General features: G+C 45.5%; 2 protein-coding genes across 7 annotated transcripts in view; one reads left to right on the top strand and one right to left on the bottom strand.

Annotated features, from left to right (window-relative positions):
* The window catches only part of LOC118701510 (ubiquitin-associated protein 1-like), an 87,159-nt gene extending 85,287 nt beyond the window's left edge, over positions 1-1,872 (bottom strand). For 2 of the 3 annotated variants that reach the window (XM_036406163.2, XM_036406159.1), the window contains exon 1: positions 1,705-1,804. The gene's annotated coding sequence lies outside the window, so the exon portion shown is untranslated. The other variant, XM_036406160.2, reaches the window with a different exon arrangement.
* Positions 1,873-5,243: 3,371 nt separating this feature from the next.
* Positions 5,244-21,838, top strand: part of LOC118701524 (DDB1- and CUL4-associated factor 12-like) — a 64,200-nt gene continuing 47,605 nt past the window's right edge. For 3 of the 4 annotated variants that reach the window (XM_036406177.1, XM_054517772.1, XM_036406176.1), the window contains exons 1-2: positions 5,244-5,464; positions 6,204-6,458. In XM_036406177.1, coding sequence (XP_036262070.1) covers positions 5,393-5,464; positions 6,204-6,458 — 327 coding nt within the window. In that variant the 5' untranslated portion in view covers positions 5,244-5,392. The other variant, XM_036406178.1, reaches the window with a different exon arrangement.

Raw genomic sequence — 21,838 nt, 5'->3', positions numbered from 1 at the left:
GATAGTCATGCGTTTAGGCATCCTTGTAAAACAACAGCTGAAGCTTTGGAATTTATGATTGAAAAAACTGGGAGTTATTATGTTAGAAACAAAATACCAGAGAAGGCTGGATAGCAGTTTTGTCTAATAAGTAAAACTAAATTTCTCACAGATTAATTTATCAAAATATTTAACCCAGCACTAAGTGTAAAATACAAGAACAAGTTGATGTCAAAAACTTATGATATAGACTGGAAATTGACAACAATATTGAATGTCCTGAATTATCAATCCCTAAAGTTTGTGGAAACAACACAAAATCATAACCTTATACAATTAAAAAAAGAGAATAACTAAGATGATAACTTCTGTGGCATTATAGGTCTTATGCCACCAGCACCAGCCAAAACAGCTATGGCTGCCAGTGTGACAGAATTAGATGTAGTCTGCTGGATTGGTTCAGAAACCTGACTCCTATTCTGTTAGAGATTTTTGTCTCTAGGATAAGTACCAGGCACTGCAAAACACCATGTAAACAATAGAGATTGAACTTTTCCACGTGGTTTTGATGACTTTTTATCATTAATTTTTTAATCCATCAACATAAACTATACAGTAAGTCTCCCACCTAATCAGTGTACTCTTACAGTAATCTGAAAATTGAAGTTTAATTCACTAAAGAGAAACTAACATTTATTCATTCACATATCTTATACATAAGATTTCCTTGGTTTTCCCTTTGAAGTTTCAAGTATTATAATAATGATGAGGAAAAAGAGAAAGGGGAATAAAACCCAAGAGAAACTGCACGATTCAATTACCACCCACTAACCCATGTCCAGCCAGTCCCCGAGAAGCGATTGGTAGCTCCCAGCCAACTCCCTCAGTTTATATAAATGAGCATGACATTCTATGGAATGGAATATCCCTTTGGCCAGTTCAGGTCAGCTGTCTTGGCCATGCTCCCTCCCAGCTCCTTGTGCACCCACCCACTGGCAGAGCCTGAGACACTGAAAAGCCCTTGACTCAGGATAAGCACCACGTAGCAACAACCAAAACATCGGTGTGTTATCAGCATTATTCCCATACTGAATCCAAAACCCAGCACTGTACCAGCTACTGAGAAGAAAATTAACTTTATCCCAGCTGAAACTAGGACAGTCTAAAAAGTTTAAATCACCCAATTGCAATGGTGATCTAAAGTATCACTGACACTTTTGAATCACAGCTCTGCATGTACAAAAACCTGAAGTCAGTACAGTTGGTGGTACTGCAACGTAACGCCATCCTGGCACACGGCCTTGAAGAAATCGGTCCAACGGTGTTGTTACCACACATACCATCTCAGTCTCATTCCCTTCCCCATAGCTAGTACAGCACCTCCATTAAAGGGTAACTTCAAAAGCAATACCGAGAGGCCGTGAAGGCGGAGCAAGACCATGCAGTAACGCAGCGCTCACAGGCTCGCCCCCCTCCACAGCCGGGGGAGCAGCCCCCAAACATGCAAACCCCGGTCCTGAGGGGCCAGCGGCCCCGTAGCCGCCCCGCCTGCACGTCACATCAGCTGAATCACGGTGGGGTCGCGGATGGTCCCTCGCCCCGGACAAGGAGAAGCGGTAGCGACGTTTAACCCGGCAGCGGGGCGGAGGGCCCGAGGAGCGGCCGGCTGCGCCCCTCACCCAGACCAGCATCTGCATTCCCATTCCCTACCGGCCCGCTCGTTACCTGCGCGGCACCTGGCGGTTCCAGCTGTCCCTGCGGTCACTGCCCACCACCTGCCAGTACGAAACGCGCACCGTATCCCCAGCCCCTCAACCAGGAGAGGCCATGTTATCTACCTACCCTCTACCTCGCCTCCTCAACGACACACTGACGTCACGCCGCGAGGTCACCTATTCCTTCCCAGCCAATCAGGAGGTGCTCACGGTGACATCACCTCAGCGGAAGAGGGGTGGGACGAGGATACTTTTATTTCCTTCTGCCTAGAGCGGTGTGGAGGTTTTTGTGTCTCTTTCTGTCTGTTTCCGGCTCCGACCCCGACCCCGACCCCGGCCCTGGCCCTGGCCCTGTCCGGGCGTTCCTCTAGCACTTCCTGCCCCTCTCCTAGCTGGACACAGCGACAGACTTCCAGGATGGATGAAGGTGGCGAGCCGGGCCCTAAGGGGGCATTTTGCTTCATGCGTCTCAGCCTCTTTCCTTAGCAGAGATGGCTGCCTCGACACCTGCCCTTGGTCCCCTCACGAGGGGCTGCATGCCCGCCCGGCACAGCTGAAGAGGCACTCCTGCTGGATGCCCTGGAGCATAGCACTTTCCCCCAAGAGCAGCTTTGGCAGCAGGTGTTCAGTCTTTTGAGAGGGCCTTGGTACAAAATTAAGGTGTTTTGTTCAAAATGGAGGTGGTAGTTATGTGTGTGAGGGAGGATGTAGAGAGGAGCATTAATCATGGTAAATCACGACTGAAAACAGCTAAAGACTATTATCCCTTAGGTGTTTTATCCTCAGGGGAAGGTAGAAAGCCTGATAGGTTCTTTTCTAGTTTGTTTTTTTTTTTTTTTCAATTTGGCTTTTTGCAGCACCGTTGTCTTTGGCGTTTGTTAGGTGAAAAGACACCAAAAAAGGCATAAAAGAAATGCCATATTTTTCAGGAAAATAGTATGTTTACTGATTTTGTGTGACTTGAGACACCAGAGGGTTTCAGGTGATCAGGAGCTGGCTTGCTTTTCAGTCTGCCTGTACATCACACTTTTTTTCCCTGTCTTTCTTTTCTCCACAGTGTTGCTCATTGGTGATCATTTGGTTTGGGTTACTCTTAATTTTTGCCTCTATAAGCATAGGGAAAAGTTAATGATCCATATGAACATAAGGAAAAGCACACATCCATCCACATCAGTTTTAAGGCAGCATAATCATACAAATATTTGTATGCCCTTTATTTCCCCTATAATAAGGGAGTTTCTTGGTGGAGAAAAGTACCTCAAAGTTTGACTAAGCACCTCATTGTGCACTGGGCTCTTGTATTCACTCAGAGAAGCCAGATGATAAAGCCAAGCTACTTAAAAGAGTCTCTTTAAGGGAAACCTGGGATGAAGTTTTGCAAAGTGAAGCCAGTGCCAGGCATTATTTCCTCTGGTCTAGCTGTGGAAAGGGAGGAAGAGGTGTTTTATGATTGTTGTATGGAAAATCATGCTATGAAAATCCAGTGTCCATAAAGGAGACAGAGGAGTCCTGCAACTCTATTTGAATAAAGAGAGTGCACTGGAGCACATGCCTGTTATAGATACATGTTATAATATTTGCAAATTTTTGCAAATTTGCTTTTTGCAAATATTAAAATGGATTCTATGTGTGTGATGTTAAAGTAACTTTGTTATAAAGATATAGTTTTTATTTCTGTTGTTAATTAAGCTTAGTGAAATAGCTGATATAAGTATGCTTGTGTTAAAATGCCTGCTTGGATGGGATAACATCCAATGAACATATGAAGAAGACACCTGCTACAGATATGCCAACTATCAGCACTCACTGTCTGAAGACAGTGTGGACCAAGGCCCAAAAACTGGAGATGATAAGAATGGACTAAAAACCACAACCAAGGAATATGCATGCTCTAAAAGGGCAGACCCAAGGAGGAGTCATGCTGAACAGTTCTTGGAACATGTAAACTAGTTCGGAGAAAAAGTTTACTATGCATAAGGGTCTATGAATATGTAACAGGCTGATGTAATTAGAAACGGTATATAAAGGGTGTTTCCAAACTAGCAGGTGTGGTCTTGGCTAAGTGCTAAGATGCACTCAGCCGACCTAATACCCTTTGCTCTGTGGTCCTTGTCTCCAATTGTCCTTTATTAAACTTTTTAGATTTTCACAGGAGAGTGAACATGTTTTTCACATGCCCGTGGGGTTTTCTCTCTCAGGGTTTCGGTGGGCACAGCCTCCTTTTATCCTAAATTCCTGGCTGCATGTTGCTCCCTCTTCCTTTCCCCACTGGCTGAGGTACTAGGAAGGTACTGAAACAGAGTGGAAATTTTTCAGAGTAGAAATCCATTTCAGATTTAGGTGAAATGTGCCTCTTTGAATTATTAAGTCTGTAGCATAGCTGTTTGGTCTGCGTTCAAGACTGCCTGTTCTCGCAAAAAAACTATGCTCAAAAAACTGCTTCAGCCGAAGGACTGAGATAAGAGGGGGACCCCTTGAACTTTGAAACAGACGGAGACCAGGGCTGAGGCTGCAGGAGACTGAGCAGGATGACCCAGGAGTTCTTTCTGTACTTTCTGAAAAAAAAAAAAAAAAAAAAAAACAAAAAAAAAAAAACTAGCTGCAAGTGTAACGTGAAATCAGTAAAATGAATATGTATGAACCTATTGTGAAATTCTATGCATATGAATCAGAGTAAGGGAGATAAAAAAGGATTGGGAGTTCTCAGGGGTGTTGATGTCCTTTAGGGGGAACAACGATCCCCACGTGTCCAGCGCTGTAATAAACATACTGGCTTTACAACTTTTACAAAGTTGTGAAGTTAGATTTTTTCTTTCTGCAAATCAGTACAGCCTTCCCGAACCGCCTACCACATATCCCCCCTTGAACCTACTGTTTTACCCCAAAGTTCAGAAGTTCAGCCTTGTGTAGACCCCACTTGTCTGTTTCAGGAGCCAAGCTGTCTGGGCCCTGTAACAAACCTGCTGCCCAAAGTTAGTAGAGACATAAAGACCTATTTCAAAGACGTTAACACCCACACCTTCACCCACAGAATTGTTTGTAAAGACATTGGCACACATCTTCCCGATCGCTGTGGTCAGATTTTCCCACAGGAGATATGTAGAACTTCAGATTGTGCATGTTATAATCAACAGGAATATGCTCACAGGCTGTCTCAGTAAAAGATCACTGTGCTGGTTTGGGCTGAGGTAGAATTAATCTGCTACACAGTAGCTAGAAACGGTGTTGATAATAGAGGGCCTCTCCTATGCTTAAACTGACGGGGCCCGGGGAGGCCGCCAGCGAGAGCCGCCGATCCGTGCAGGGCAGCGGGGAACGGACAAGTGGCGAAGCCGGGAAGCTTCGCTCTGAGCTCCGCTGGGGGCGCCGCCCCGCCCCCGACGGGGCCACGCTGCCTGGCAGCCGCAGAGGGTGGGCAAGCTCCCCGCTATCCTTCCTCCGGTTGCTAGGAAACGAGACTCGGGAAGGGTGGGACAGCCGTCGCAGAGGCACGGTGTGACTGTCGTAAAAACATTTCGGAGAAAATGTCGTGAAGCGCAGTCGGTACGGTCTGTGACGAAGAGAGTGACCGGGCCTGGCTCCCCGCACTTATTTGCCCCGTACCCCGGTGGCCCCCTCCCCCTCTTGCTCCATGTGGGGCCCAGGTTGGGCTCTCGGCTTCTCCTCCTTCTCCTCCTTCTTCTCCTTCTTCTTCTCCTATGGCCCGGAAAACAGTTAGCAGGAAGCGGAAAGCGGCGACGGCTGCCGCCGGGGGGCTCCAGGGGGAGCAGGTAGGCTGGGGGGCCGGAATGGGTGTATGAGGGCAGAAGCCTATATGGCGGTGCCTGGGGTGACCCTGACGGGGGGTCGCCGTGTCCCGGTGCCCGGTTGAGGTAGGGGAAAAGTGCGGGGTCTTTCGGTGCCTGGGGAAGGTATCCTGGGGGGGAGATGGTGGGAAGGAGTAGTCCCGGCCACGGTGGCTGTCGGTGCGATACAGCGGGCAGCTTCCCCCCGTCTCTGCTCTCTGCCCCGGTGGCCCTGGGAGCTCCGGGAGCTCTCTGTTCGGCCCGTAACCGCCGAGTCCCCGCTGCCCCAGAGCTGAGCGTTACTGCGAGGCCACCGCAGGCCGGGCCGGAGGAGGCCGATGAACGGCGCGGTCAGTATCAGATGGCCCCCGCGGTGTCACCTCCAAACCTGCCGAGCTCACGCCAGGAGGCTGTCGGGGCTTTTCCGTTTAAAGTGCTTCTTGGCTTCCTCTTGTTTCTGTAAGCTTTTGGTGTCCCAACGGTGCCGAGACGGGGTGGATTGTTTTCAGTATTATGGCAGTGTTACTTCTTTAGCAAGTATTTATGCTTAATTTTATGTTGCTGAAGGCTTTATCACAATTTATGAGTTAATCTTCGTGTATGGTATTATATGGGTAGTTTGGAAGGCTTCAGTATTTTGCTGAGAATATATTTGAATTTAGATGGCTTGTGTCTTAAGTTTGTTCCAGTCGCTTTATCTAAGTTTAATGCTTCTTTTCCACAGTATGGGTGGGATCACTCAGTTCACAAAAGGAAAAGACTCCACCGGGTGAAAAGGTCTGTGGTGTACTACCTGAAAGGTAGAGAGGTCAGGATGCAGAATGAGTCCAGCTATCACCGCTTGTTGCATGGATATGCAGCCCAGCAGCTTCCCAGCCTCTTGAAGGAGAGAGAATTTCACCTTGGAATCCTTAATAAAGTATTTGCCTCCCAGTGGCTGAACCATCGGCAAGTGGTGTGTGGGACAAAATGCAACACAGTAAGTGCCACCTATCTTTTGCTTCTTGCTGTTAATTATTCTACCCCCAAATGACACTTACCATAATTGAAGTATGTAGATAGCCAAGGAATATATTAGGAAATAATTAGGTGTGGATTCCAATTTGTGCACAATTAATTTTGAATAAAGGTAATGCTTAACGATCACCCATTCTCATCTGAAAACATGGCACTATGCGTATGGCCTGAAACCTGAACATGAGGCCTATATCTCATGCAGCATCTGTCTAATCCACATAGAGCGATTTACATCTATTTGCAGCATGGCAAGCAACAGTAGGGTTTGATCTTTCTTCCTGTCCTGCAAATGTAAAGTTAATGAATGATGTTAGCTTTGCTAAATGGTAGCTAACATGCCTGGCAAAACTTGCTAGTAAGACTATTTTTATTGTGCTCAGTCTTTTACCATTTGGTTTTATGTATGGTTCTGTGCTTCTGACTTGGGTCTGGAGCATCTCTCTTATGAGGAGAGACTGTGGGAGCTGGGCCTGTTTAGTCTAGAGAAGACTGAGAGGGGATCTCAATGCATATAAATATCTCAAAGGCAGGTGCCAAGAGGATGGTGCCAGACTCTTTTCAGTGATGCCCAGTAACAGGATGAGGAGCAATGGCCATAAACTACAACACAAGAAGTTTTACCTCAACATGAGGAAGAACTTCTTTACGTTGAGGGTAGTAGAGCACTGGAACAGGCTGCCCAGGGAGGTCACGAAGTCTCCCCCTCTGGAGACATTCAAGACCCATCTGGACATATTCCTGTGTCACCTGCTCTGGGTGGCTGTGCCTTAGCAGGGGGTTGGACTGGATGATCTCCAGAAGTTCCTTCCATCCCTAATGATTCTGTGACTTCAAAAAGTTGCTACAAAACTAAAAACTATGGTTAAACTCCAGATATTCTTCAAAGTAGCTAGAAATGTTCCAAACTGAAAAAAAATTAATTTAGATCTTCAGGATTATTCTTTTGCTTTTCTAGTTTGTAATTTTTTTCCCACTCTAAATCTGTTTTTAGTGTTTAAATAACTTTCCTTGCTTATGTATCTTTACATACTTTAGCAAAATTGGAAATCTGTTCGGACTCTGTTATTGTGGCAGGGCACCCTCAACACAGGGAATAAAGAGCCTTGACTCTGTGATTGCAGAAGGCTGAACAAATGCTATATTAAGCTATACTATACTATATTATACTATACTATACTACATACTACACTAATACTATACTACTACTATACTAAAGAGAAACCCATGACCCTTACAAACAGTCACAACACAGCTTTGACCTAATTGGTTAATCAATCAAAACCACCATCACCAGAGTCCGATTAAGAAGCTACCTTTTGGTAAACAATCTCCATAACACATTCCACATGTGTACAACAACAGGTGCAGAGATTAAGATAAGAATTGTTTTTCTCTGAGCTTTCTCACAGCCTTCCCCAGGAAAAATCCAGGGAAAGTTGTGCCTGCTGCTCTCTGTGAAGAGAGCTGTGGCCACACTCTGTCATGTTTCAGATTTCATATTTCCAAAGCATCCCTTTATAAGAAAATATTACAATAATGTAGTATGTGATTAATAAATGGAGGACATCATACTTCTTAGGTAATGCTCTCTCTGCTGGAGTTAGTGGCCCAACTTCATTGGCTGAGGTTTCAATGTCATATATGAAATTCTAATTGAATAAGTGCAAAATCCCAAACCTGTTCTTTGCAGGTTCGTTAGTGCCACAAAAATGAATTGAGCATTGTAGAGAATGTATAGATCAAGCAGCTCTAAAATCTCAAAGTATATCACTAGGTGTGATTATTTCTTTGCCTCAAGTTTTGGGTTTTTTGGGATTTTTTTTGTGAAAGCCATACTCAATGATCTGACCTGCAAGGGACAGTGTTTTTTGGTTTTGTTTGTTTTGTTTTTTCATTTCAGATGTTCTGTTATTATTCATAGTTACATAGCAAGAGGCTTTCATGCAGTAGGTCTTAAGAAGCAAGGCCTAGCTGTATAAACAAAACAGTCTTTTGACAGGAATTAAGTCTGAAATAGAATCTCTCTGCCTTCAGTTTCCATGTGTGTTCATTGCCTCGGTCTCAAGAGTATTTGGTTTTCTGTGAACTGCATGTGATACCCATGTCTATCTTCATAATCTGGTAGTTTCTGTGCCAAGTATAGTGTGGGTGGTAGAGATTTAAGGCAGCAATGTCTCTCACTTCTCCATCCTTTGTCATCTGTCAACATGTGCTGTCTCCCAACCTCCTGAAATTAAATGTGGAGGGCAAGACACAAAAAGTGACAAATGTGATTTTGGCACTGAACAAATTCAGTTATATCAAAGTGTGTGCCCGTTAGATAGTGCTTCAAAGTTTCACATCAAGATGGATTGTCTGATTGTGTGGTCTTGTCTCCAGAAATGTAGTTCAGTCAGTCAATTTGTTACCAAATGTCTTAAAACCGGAATGAGATTCCTTAACACCAGCTTTTTGTGTTAAAGAGGGCATCATTTATTCATGCACCTGGAAGGGCATGGAGGATCACTCCTTCCTAACATGCCCCCCTGATTTCTACAAACATGTTGCTAATATACAGTCACTACATGCATATTATAATTTGCCCATTACCATAAAAATCCTCCCCAAGTTCCCAAACTCAGTCCTTGTTTTGGCTGTAGCTGCATTCTTAAACCAGATGTCTCCTCTTTATCTTCTAACGTCCTTGCTTGGAGAACAATTTCTGCATGCCTTGCTTCTCTGCTAAAGATCCACAGACAGTGTCTTCTCTGCTAAAAGTTCACAGTCACAGTGTCTTTCTACTAAAAGCTCACAGTTACAGTAGAAATTGAATTAACCTTCTTGGTATCAAATTCACTGGCTTCTTTTACCACTGCCTACTTCTCAGACATTTCTTTATATCATGAATTGTTTCTCTGCACTCTTTCAAGTAGGACATGTGAGGCCATTACCCACTTGCATTGCCTGTACAGCACAACCTGTAAGTAGGTTTTGTGCTAAGATCAGTGCACGTTCTGATCTCCACCAGAAAGCAGGCATGCGTTTGATATCTTAGTGTTTAAAGAGTCCATGTTTCTTTTGGGCTTGGCATTTTATCAGTAAATATGTATTGCTGCAGAACAGAAGCCAAGCATTCTGTTAACATAGAAAAAAGAGGTGTTTATTGTTATAAATGATCAAATCGTGAGCCAAAATTATCAAAAATTTAGCAAAGATTTATTGTCTGCGAGACTGAAGTTCGGTCTTCGAAACCACCACAGCCAAAGATACAGTGTCGAGCCCGCGGTCGACACCGGGTGAACCTGGATCTGACCTCCAGAGTGTCAGTCTCCCCCTCGGTTCACAAATGCTGCTTCTTGCAGCGAGGTTTTATACAGTTTATTTTGCCCGAGGCAAAGATGACCAAATTTCCTTTGTATCTCTTCACATGCATGGCTGTTTCTTTCCATGTGCAGAGCTGGACAAAAGCCAGGTCCAGGTGTGTAGTCAGTGACAATAGACACCGGGGAAGCCATGTATTCAGATGTATCAGGGTGGCATCGCTGACTATCTTGATAGATGCAATCGGCAAGGCGATAACGCTTTCGGGGTTCATCCCGTGCATCTGGGAACTGGTTGAATCTGAATAAGATAGCTGCTCCCGGCCGAGGTGGTCAAAAGACATGGTTTGGATTTCACAATATTTTATGCATTAATAGCATGAATTATCCCTACCATATATTACATTTATAATCTAAATAAAAGTATAGACTAGGAATCAAAAAGTGCTACTCAGTGTGACCAGTGGGGGTATTGATATAATGACACTGTAAGCATTGTCTTGCTTCTGTTGTTAGCAAAAAGCAAATCTGAAGGAAAACAATAACATCATTTTCCAGCTTGGCTGAGGGTGAAATTTTTGTCTGAAGTTGTACTTTTGCAGAATAGGATGTTCCCACATGCTAGTTCTTGCTGGCACCGATGTGTGTGTGGTTGGAGAATCAGCTGGATCAGCTTCCTGCTTTGTGCAGATGGACTTTCTTGTAGGGTTAGTTTTACTGAGACAGATATGCAGCTGATCTTGTAGCTATCTGAGGGCTAGTTGCTGTCGTAGGGGTCCTGAAACTGTTTGGGTGGATGAAGAGGCAAGTGGATTCTCAGAGATTGGCTTAAGCCAATTGTGAAACTTCATCACAGTTGATTTTCTCTTAGTGACTCAATTTTTAGCAGGGCAATGTGTTATTCTTGGGTTTCTTTCAAATGGTAATATGAATGACAAGAATGTGCCTGTGATTTCTGAGAGCTGTATGTGAGAGCTGGGACACAAAGCATGTCAAGTACTTCCTGTGTATACTAAGCAGTATTTTTCATGCATGTTCTTTATGTTTTGTAAATCTATGTCCATCCTGCTTGCATAATAAAAAATGCTGTAGCTCAAGGTGACACCCTTTGTTTGGTTGATTTGTATGATCAACTAAAAGATAGGGCTGCCTGTTCATCTGCTGTTCTGTATGCAGGGGCAGCAACAGAGGACACTAGAGTCTAAGTGCTGCCATGAAATGACATTTAGTAGGCCTAGGGTTTAATTTTGCTGTGTAAAGTCAATGCTTTCAGTTAAAGATGCATGGGAAAGGCGCTTATATTTAATCAATTGGTAACTTTGTTGGGTTCCTGTTTCTCCCCTCCCCCAAACTGTTGTCTCCAAAAGGCAGGTCATAAAATGGAATTATACTTGATAAAAGAGCCTGGCAAACTGTTCTGATCACAGTATTGTATATAAATTAAGGATGGATTTTCCAGTTCACACTCTGGTTTATAGATACTTGATTCCTTGCCACAGTCTTTACTTTTGGCAAACTGATTAATGAAGTTCCTTAGTTAATGAAGCAGGGCAGTTTCTAACTTGATTGTAAGCAGTTTGAAAAGGGGACAGCTGCAGTGTTGCCTTTTTCCCAACCTGGAAATGAAACTCAAGATAATTTTAGTAAGGGGGAAATATAAAAGGGGATCTTTATTTGAAGGCCTTCAGAGGCAGTTATGGAAAGATGTCCACAAAAGCCCACTCCTCCCAGGGGTGAGTACATATTTATACGTTTTAGGAAATTAGCATAATTGATAAAAAGCACCAATTAGGAGGACAAGCGATGATTCAATTTCCCCCCAGGTTAAGCCTCTTCTCTGGAGTTCCCCCCTCAGCACTAGCTGTACTTTGTTCATGAAAATGTATCTCTGAGAGTTGTTCTTGGCCTTGGTTCCCAGGAAGAACCAAGATAGCACTGGGGCCTTGTACCCCCTGGGGCTTGGAGCTCTGGAATTTGTTTTATCTTTCTGCCTAGGGAAAGGCCATGGAAAAGTACTGGGAAAACAAGTCACTAATACAATAGGCTACAAAGCTACACATATATTTGTGAAGAATACAGAGAACATATAAAAGAAAAAGGGTAAAACCCAAACGGCATCAGCAGAGTAATTGGATGGGGGCCTGTCGTGGTTTGACACAGGCACCCATGAAAGTCGCTCGTTCACCCTCCCCTGCCACATCTGGGCAGAGGAGAGAAAATTTAATGAAGGGTTCACAAATTGAGATAAGGACCCGGAGAAAACAATTCAAGGGAAAAACAGGCTCAACTTAAACTTGCAAAGTGAATTTATTACTAACAAAATCAGAGTAGGATAATGAGAAGTAAAATAAGCCCTTAAAACACCTTTTCCCTCCAGCCCCTCCCTCCTTCCCACCAACAGTGCAGGGGGACAGGGCACGGGGGTTTTGGTCAGTTTGTCACCTGAAGATTTTCTTCCACTGCTCTGGGAGAGGAGTCTTTCCTCTGTAAGGCCATGGGGTCCCTTCTACCGGAGACAGTTCTCTGTGACCTTCTGTCGCTATAGGACACGAAATAAAATGACACACGCTGGAACCTCCAAGGTAAAAAAAAGTGTTATAAATGATCAATCGAAAAGCTAAATTATCAAATTGCGAAAGATTTTGTTTTCTGCGACCAAAATACGGTCCTCAAAAACCCACAGCCAAAGAGACAGCATCAAGCCTGGGATTGCGCTGGGTGAGCATAGGTACAACCTCTATCGCACTGGACCTCCCTCTGTTCACAAATGCCGTTTCCAGCAGGCTGTTTTATACAGTTTTTTATGCCTGAGACAGAGGCACCCTGATTTCTTTTGTAATCCTGCATATGCATGAGAGTTTCTTTCACTGTGCAGGGCTGGACAATCGGTTTCCTGAGTAGTGGCAGGCATTGATCGTGTCAGGGGAAGTCGTATTCAGATGTATCTTTCTGGTGGACTTCTGTTATCTCGATGGATGGTATCAGTTGAGCGATGATCACTTTTGGGTGTCTCTTGATTACTCCTGACTAGGATGATCATCACGCTGGCCACATCTATTCATGGGTAAACGGGGGTATTGTTCTGCTGCCTTCAGGAATTTCAACATTCCGAACTAGATATCTGTCTCTGGGCTGCTTGTGGTCAGAGACTCGTTTGGATTTTACAATCTTATAAAATACATTCTCTCTTGAAGCATGAATTATTTCATAACATATATTACAGAAGGGAAGTTTATTTTTGACTCCAACATTTATAGATTTTCAAAAGTGACAGTGGATTGGAGGATGAAAGTGCACCCTCTCCAATGACACTGGACAAACCAAGTCCATCAAATTTCTCCTTCTCCTAAAAAGAATGTAAAACAATAATTATTTACAGAAAATTGCGTGAGAAAGTTCATTACAAGAATGTAAACATCAGAAGGCTTAGAAGAACAGGGTGACGACCTCCTTCAGCGTGAGTCCACTATCACGAGTAGCAGCTGTACTGCACCTGCTGCAACATAAATTTCCCCCCACGGGCAGACAGTCCTCCCAAAACTGCTGCAACATGGGGCACTCTTCCACAGGGTGTAGTCCTCCAAGGACAGGCTGCTCCAGCTTGGAAGCAGGGGCCCCCTCTCTCCACTGGGTCTTCCACTGGATCACAGCCTCCTCCAGGCATCTACCCGCTCCAGCATGGGCACCTCCCCCATGGGCGTTGGGTGGATCTCTGCATCCCCTATGGACCCATGGGCTGCAGGGGGACAGCCTGCTTCACCATGGTCTTCACCATGGCCTGCAGAGGAATCTCAGCTCCGATGCCTGGAGCACCTCCTCCCCCTCCTTCACTGACCTTGGAGTCTCCATGCTGTTTTCCCTCACATGTTCTCACCTCCTCCTCTTCTCTGACTAGAAGAAAAAACTATTGTGCCCACTTTGTTTTGGTTTTCTTCTTAAATATGTTATCACAGAGGCATTACCAACCTCTCTAATTGGCCCAGCTTTGGCCAGCGGCTCATCCATCTTCAGAGCCGTCAGGGATTTACTCTGCTGGACATAGTGGAAGCTTCCAGCAGCTTTTCACAGAAGCCATCTCTATGGCCCTCCCGCTACCAAAAAACAGGCCAAGCAAAACCAACACAGTGGTCTTCAGATCCTCTGCATCCCCAACTCTAAAATCCCAGGGGTCAACCTTCAGTCTCCCCAGTGCTTTCTGCCAATGGCTCCAGGAAAGATCATTCTCCCCAGCTGTGGTGTAGAGCACATTGTTTTTTACATCTTTCCCTGTTCTGACTGCCCTGAGAGACTACAGCATGAACTGTCTCCTGTTTGATTTGCTCAAAGGCTTTTTGTTGCTCAGGGCCCCATTGGAAATAATTCTTCTTCCTGGTCCCTTGATAGGGAAATCTTATTATAATTTGGAATATACATTCTCCAAAATCCCGCGATGCCTAAGAAAGCTTGTGTTTCTTTCTTGTGAGTTGGTGGGGACATTACTGTTATTTTGTTGAGCACATCTACTGGTATCTGGCAATGCCCATCTTGCTATTTTATTCCTAAAACCCGTATCTCTTGGGCAGGTCCCTTGACCTTGCTTTGTTTTATAGCAGAATAGGCTTTCAGAAGGATTTGGACTATTTTCTTACCTGTCTCAAAAACTTCTACTGTATTTCCCCACACAATGACTTAATCAATGTATTACAGGAGTTCTGGAGCTTCATCCTTTTCCAGTGCAGTCTGGATCAGTCCATGGCAGATGGTATTGCTGTTTCCACCCCGGGCAGTTGGTTCCAGGTGTACTGGAAGCAAACTGTGGCCTGCATTCTGCTGCCAGAGGGATTGAGAAAAACCCACTGGTGATATCAGTTGAGACACCACTTTGCTGCCTTTGACTCCAGCTCTTACTGAAGTTCCAGCATGGCAGCACTCAGTGATTGTGTGACATTGTTCAGGCCACGAATATCCACTGTCAGTCTCCATTCTCCATTAGACTTTTGCACTGGCTAAATGTGGCTAATAAAGGGTGAGTGGGTCCTGCTCATCACTCCTTGGCTCTCCAGTTAAGAAATCAGCTTATGGGTTGGAATCAGGGTGTCAGTTATTGCAATATTACTGCTAGTTCACTGTTGTGGTAGCGATCTGCACCTGCTGTTCTTCAACCTTCAGTAACCCCACAACTAAAAAGTTCTCCGAGAGACTGGGCAGGGTAGACAGCTGATAACTTTCCTCTGTCTCCAGAGCAGCTATACCAAAAGCCCACTGGTACCCTTTTAGATCCTTGAAATACCCTCTCCTGAGGTAATCTATGCTAAGGACGCAGAGAGCCACTGGGCTGGTCACAGTGGGCTGCTTTTGCCATTCATTCCCAGTCAGGATGATTTCAGCCTCCAATACAGTCAGATGTTATGATCCCTCTGTCACTCCAGAAATGCAAATGTGTTCTGCCCCTCTATAGCTTGATTTCATTAGGATACACTGTGCACTGGTATGTACTAGAGCCTTGTACCCCTGTGGGTCTGATGTGCCAGGCCATTGGATCTACAAGTCCAGTAAACCCAGTTTTCCTTCTCTTCCACCTGGCTGGAGGCAAGGGCCCTCTACTTCTGATCATAGGATTCTCTACTTAATTCTTGTAGAAATGGATTAGAATTTTCTTCTGTAGGATCGGGAGTAAGATCAGTCCTTCCATTCTGCCTGAGAAACTGCCCACTGTAGCTTGAAGCAGCAGCTTTCCTGCAAGAACCCTCTTTTGTGATTGTTTTGCCCTGCAATTCCTCTACCTGTGCCTCTAGGATTGAGGTAGGTTTTCCATTCTACTTCCTCATGCCCTCCTGTGGTCCCACAGGCAAAACCACAGGGTACCCCATGGTGTGTACCTTCTATATCCTCTCTTTTGAGTAAGAGGATGCTTAATGGTAATAGTTGAGATGCTGGTCCCTACAGGTGTAGAGTAGGGCATATCCTCTTTGAGTTGGTGGAACTCCCAGGACAGTTCTTCCACAGCTGACATGAGAGAGGGAGAGATTGTCTTTGTATTCCCAGAGCTGGTGTCGTGGGTTTGGGTTCTTCAGGGAATTTTTTTCCCATCGCAAAGGAGGACCCTGTGGGGAGAGGGTGTGATAGGAAAGGGACAGGCGTTCGGAAGATTTCGGGCTGTGATGGAAAATTACAGGAATCCTTTTGCCCCCCTCCCCATAGATAAGGATCACCCTTGGAATGTAGCCAAATGTGTAGCCCCCCTAACCTATGCATGCCGGTAACTTTCCACTCCATACTAACCCTAGAAAGTATAGCCAAACCCCTGTCTGACGTAGAGAAACCCCTTAGTCCATAAATGCCCCTGGACTTATACGTCCACTTCACGCCAAAGGGCGGAGTAGGAGCACTAGCACAAGGGCCTTCCGAAAAGTCCCGACCGATCCAATGGGTGGTCCTTGGGAGACCTGCTTGTGCATTCTCCCCAGGAATTGAATGCGTCGCCAACCTCATCAGGAAAGGCAGGAAACTCGCCTTGAGACACCTAGGAACTGAGCCAACGAGAATACACCTTCCCTTTCGCAAGCAACCGTCCGCAGAGTCACCCGCGATTTCAGAGCACCTAGCCCTTGCCCTCACCGGCTTCGGAAGAGAAATCTCCTACTCTGCAAAACCACCCTAGACTCGGCTGCTGACCATCGTCGATATAGACACACCACTAAAGGTCAAGGACCGACCGCAGCCAGGACCAACGGTCTTCACGGACGCTTCCTCCACGATTTCTACTGCAACGGCAGTGTGGCAGGCAGGAGAGCAATGGCACTGCATCAAAGCATGTGACCCCACACTGTCAATGCAGCAACTAGAAGCAGCAGCAGTGGTCTTAGCATGCGGACTTTTCAAAGATGAACACCTCAATATAGTAACAGACTCTATATTCGTGGCGAGGCTTTGCCTAGCCATGGCAGGACCAGGTGTGTCAACATCTACAGCAGCCCTAATGCTGGAAGAAGCGCTCTCTTCACGACAGGGCACCGTATCCATCATTCACGCCAACAGCCACGACCCAATCAAAGGTTACTTCCAGACAGGCAACGACAAGGCGGACGCCGCAGCAAAAAGCGTATGGACGTTGCAGGAAGCTCGCCAGCTGCATGAATCACTCCATATTGGGACCAAGGCCCTGGTGAAGAGGTGCGGGATTTCAACAGCAGACGCAAGACACGGGGTGGCGACCTGTCCTTACTGCCAGAAGTCACCCCTGTGGACCAGTGGAATTAACCCGAGAGGTCTCAAGCCTTCACAAATCTGGCAGTCGGACTTCACCTTGTGTCAACTGCTGAAGCCCCGAGCATGGCTTGCCGTGACAGTGGACACTTTCAGCGGAATGATCGTGCCCACACAGCACCCCAAAACTAACTCTAAGGCCACAATTCAGCACTGGCTGACAGCCATGGCGTGGCTTGGCATCCCCAAACAGATCAAAACTGACAACGGTCCCAATTTCACCTCCAAACCAGTACAAGAATTCGCCTCGAAATGGGGCATCACACTAGTACAGGGTATCCCGTATAACAGTACTGGGCAGGCCATAGTCGAGCGGGCGAATCAGACCCTGAAAACCAGGCTAGAAGTGTTGGGCAAAAGCAGAGGGCTTTGCCAATTCTATCCCCCCGGGAGACCAGGCACGCATACTAGCAACTGCTTTGTTAGCACTGAATCAATTTCCTAGGGGGGATGAAACAAACAGCCCCGTCCAAAAACACTGGGCCACCAGAGCGCTAGAGGAAGGCCCGCAGGTTGTAATTAGAAATGAGCTAGGCGAATAGGAGCAGGGCTGGAGGTTGATGCTCACAGGACGAAGGTACGCAGCTGTCAAAAAAGACGGCAAAATTAGGTGGTGTCCACTTAAGTCAATCAAGCCCGACCTTCACAGTGGGCAGGACAGAGCTGATGAGAATTGTGAGTTTCTATTTACAGGACATGCTTATGAGTCGTCCCCGGGATGCGTACGTTCCCCTTCCAGAAGAAAGTGACAGTCCACCAAGCCGCCGGACAGCGCCCGAGAGACCCGCACGGGCGAGACCCAAGCAGCAACAATGTTTCTGTGTGATTATGCTGTTGGGGCTTGTCGCCAGAGAGCAAGCCAGCCCAGACTACTACCCTCATCAGCCCTTCAGGTGGGTCATGCAACATCTTGCTGGTGACAAGATGCTCAGAGACATCACCACGCCAAACGCCCCGTCCTTCGTGTTTCGCGCCACCGACCTGTTTCCGGAACAACCAAAGGTAGACCCCTATTCTTCACATGCCACACACATGTACCTATCCTACTGGTGCCCAGCCTCAAACCCAGGAAAAAGTTATTGCAATCGCCCAGAGTGAGGATACTGTGAGCACTGGAGCTGCGAAACAATAGTTACAGACGCCAGGCCGTCAGGACCTGGGTGGGACCCACAAGAGCCCGACAGATTCCTACAGTTCACCTGGGCACCCGCAGGCTGCAAAACACCCGTCTTCCTTCAGGGAAGTTTCTATCGAAACCACCATAAAGTCCCCAAATTCCGGAAATGCACTCACTATAACATGACAGTTTTTCAGCCGAATCACCCTAGCTAAGCCGTGGGCAAAGCATGGACAGTAGTCCTTCAAGAGTCAAGAAAGTAGGTGAATGTGCGAATTACCAGACTCCAACCATCAGCACCCAGAGCAGTTGGGCCCAACAAAGCGATCAAAAGCACACAGAAAGGGAGAAACATGACCTACCCCAAAGCCTTGCCCACAAGAGTCACCGACAGCCCGATTGGCGATGAAGAAGCCTTCCAGATAGGCCGCTCAGCCAGGTCAGGCTCGGACCCAATCCTTCGCATGTTAGAAGCTACCTTTCTATCCCTGAATGAATCTAACCCTAACCTAACCGACTCCTGCTGGCTTTGCTACGATGTTAAACCCCCCTTTTACGAAGGAATCGCTTTAGATACCCCCTTCAGCTATTCCACAGCCGATGCCCCTCGCCAGTGCAGATGGGACACACCCCGCAAAGGAATTACCCTGAGTCAAGTCACAGATCAGGGCAGATGCTTTGGCAATGCAACCCTAGCTAAGCGGAAAGGCAACGTCTGCGCCGAAGTAGTTGAGCCCGACAGGAAGAATAATAAGTGGGTAGTCCCATCCGCATCTGGGATGTGGATGTCAGAGATCTGGAGTGAGTCCCTGCGTGTTTCTTGCCAAATTCGATAACTCTAACGACTTTTGTGTTCAAGTTCTGATCGTCCCTAGGATCCTGTACCACTCAGACGAAGAGGTGTACCACCTTTTCGAAGAAAACAGCCAGCTCCACAAGAGAGAGATATTAACAGGTATAACTATCGCAATGCTGCTCGGCCTAGGAGCGGCTGGAACGGCAACAGGTGTCTCAGCCCTAGCAACTCAACACCAAGGACTGTCCCAGCTGCAGATGACCATCGATGAGGACCTGCAGAGGATTGAGAAATCCATTTCCTTTCTAGAAAAGTCAGTCTCCTCTCTCTCAGAAGTGGTCCTGCAGAACAGGCGAGGACTAGATCTCCTGCTCATGCAGCAAGGAGGCCTGTGTGCTGCCTTGAAAGAAGAATGTTGTTTCTACGCTGACCACACAGGAGTCGTTAGAGACTCCATGGCAGAACTCCGAAACAGACTGGCTCAGAGACAGAAAGACAGAGAAGCCCAACAGAGCTAGTTCGAATCCTGGTTCAATCGATCACCATGGCTAACCACCCTAATTTCTACCCTAATAGGTCCATTGGCAATGCTGCTTTTAGCTATTACCTTCGGGCCATGTCTGCTGAACAAGCTGGTCTCATTTGTTCAGGCCCGCCTAGAACGGGCTAGCATCCTGTTCGTGGGGCAGCAACACTTACTGTGAATTCAACAGAGAACACTGCCAGTCACGAGAGACTTGCCTGGCAAAACTTACTCAGGTTTCCCAAGACCCTTTTCCCTAATCAGATCTCAACCTCCTACCTCATTTCAGTACCTATGTATAAGACTACCTCGTTCATTTGTGAAAGAGGGGGGGGAAGTGTGATAGGAAAGGGACAGGCGTTCGGAAGATTTCGGGCTGTGACGGAAAATTACAGGAATCCTTTTGCCCCCCTCCCCATAGATAAAGATCACCCTTGGAATGTAGCCAAACGTGTAGCCCCCCTAACCTATGCATGCCGGTAACTTTCCACTCCATACTAACCCTAGAAAGTATAGCCAAACCCCTGTCTGACGTAGAGAAACCCCTTAGTCCATAAATACCCTTGAGACCCCTCAATAAACGCCTTTAACCGTCCACCACATTGGTGTTAGTTTCCGTTATTGGCCCCGAAGGATCCCAAGGAAGTGATCGCCGTGCTAGACTCTGAAACCAAGTCACCGCGGCCTTCACAAGAAGGCAACAGAGGGGGTTGCCTGAGAAACAGCAGAATAGGCAGCTGGAATGACCATCAGGGACTCCAAAAATATCCGATGACTCATAGGACTACATCAATCCATTGTGAAACTCCCTGCCCTGGGGGAGGTACCACCTGAACCTGACCACATGTAATCTCAAGGTCTAGGGGCTTGGGACACCACCACTACCACTGGACAGATCCAGAGGAGGACTCGAACTTCCACAGGAGGACCAGACTTTCCATAGGACCACCACTTTAAACAAGACTGTGAAAAACGCCAATGACTTGTTTTAAAATTTTAAAAGTTTAATAGTAATAAAATTGTTATAAAAATAGTAATACAAATTAGAGCAATAAGAATTTGGACAGAGTTAGGACAATAAAGGACATTAAAAGCAAAGAATTACAAACATTCGGATGCTTTCCTCTTGAAAGCATAGCTTGCTAACAAAGCATTAACTCTTAAAAGCAATAGCCTGTTGCATATTCATATATCTCATACAAGATACATACATTCCTTTCAAACTAGGGATTTCTCTGGTTATTTTCAACTTTCCCCCCCTTCATCTTGTTGGCCCCTCAGTGTCTGGAAGGAGGTAGAAGGAGACTAGTTCTTTACGATAAGGAGACAATAATTCTCTTTGGGATTTTAGTGTCTTTTTGCTGTTATCTCTGTGTGAAGAATTTCTGGATTATCTCATCCCTATCTTGAACTAGTTAAAAAAAGTATATTGCATAGCATAGTTTCTATTTTAACATTTTGTTATAGCCTAAAACTATATTTAACACACTGCTGAAAAGGATTAATGTTGTTGTTGAGGCGGTCACGACACAAAGCAGAGACCACAAGCAGTCTCAGATGGCGACTCTTTATTATTGAACATGGCGGATGTTAAAAATGCCAATCACTTGTTTTCAAAATTTTAAAAGTTTAATAGTAATAAAATGGTTATAAAAATAGTAATACAATTAGAGTAATAATAATTTGGACAAATTGAATTAGGACAATATGAGACAATAAAGATAAAGAGTTACGGACTGTCCGGCTACCTTTTTCTGGGCAGCAGGAGCCCGACAAAGGACACCTGTTAACAATAACAGGATTAACCCTTAAGAACAATAGCCTGTTGCATATTCATACACTTCATACATGATGCATAAATTCCATTCAAATACAGGATTCTGTCTGGTCATCGTCAACTTCTTCCTCCAAATCCTAACAGCGCCTTCGAGGCGGGAAGAAGTTGGTTTCTTCTGATAAGAGGGCCATAAATTCTTCTTCTCTGGAAGATTTAGGTGTCCTGTGGCTGCTATCTCACTGCAAGTCCTTTCTTTTTAAAAAAAGTATCCTACATAGCATCATTTCTATTTTAATAATTTTTATAACCTAAAACTATATTTAACACAGTACTTAAGAAAACTAATACAGCATTGCTTTCTAACACAACGCATATAATATTCATTTTAATATTTGCAAAAAGCTAATCATAAAATACATGCATTTTTCATAATCCCCACTCTTATTCTTTGTAAATCCTTTGGCTTGAGCAATATTTCTTATCGACTTGCATCTTCTGGACTATGCTGGCAAAATAAAACAGGGGATTACACAAGGAAGAGATATAAAATCAGTTGTAACACATGATGATCTTAATTTCTTCTAA

This window comes from Molothrus ater, chromosome W, assembly GCF_012460135.2.
Source record: "Molothrus ater isolate BHLD 08-10-18 breed brown headed cowbird chromosome W, BPBGC_Mater_1.1, whole genome shotgun sequence".
NCBI lineage: Eukaryota > Metazoa > Chordata > Aves > Passeriformes > Icteridae > Molothrus > Molothrus ater.
The sequence above is the reverse complement of the archived record's forward strand: the minus strand, read 5'-3'. Positions and strand labels throughout refer to the sequence as shown.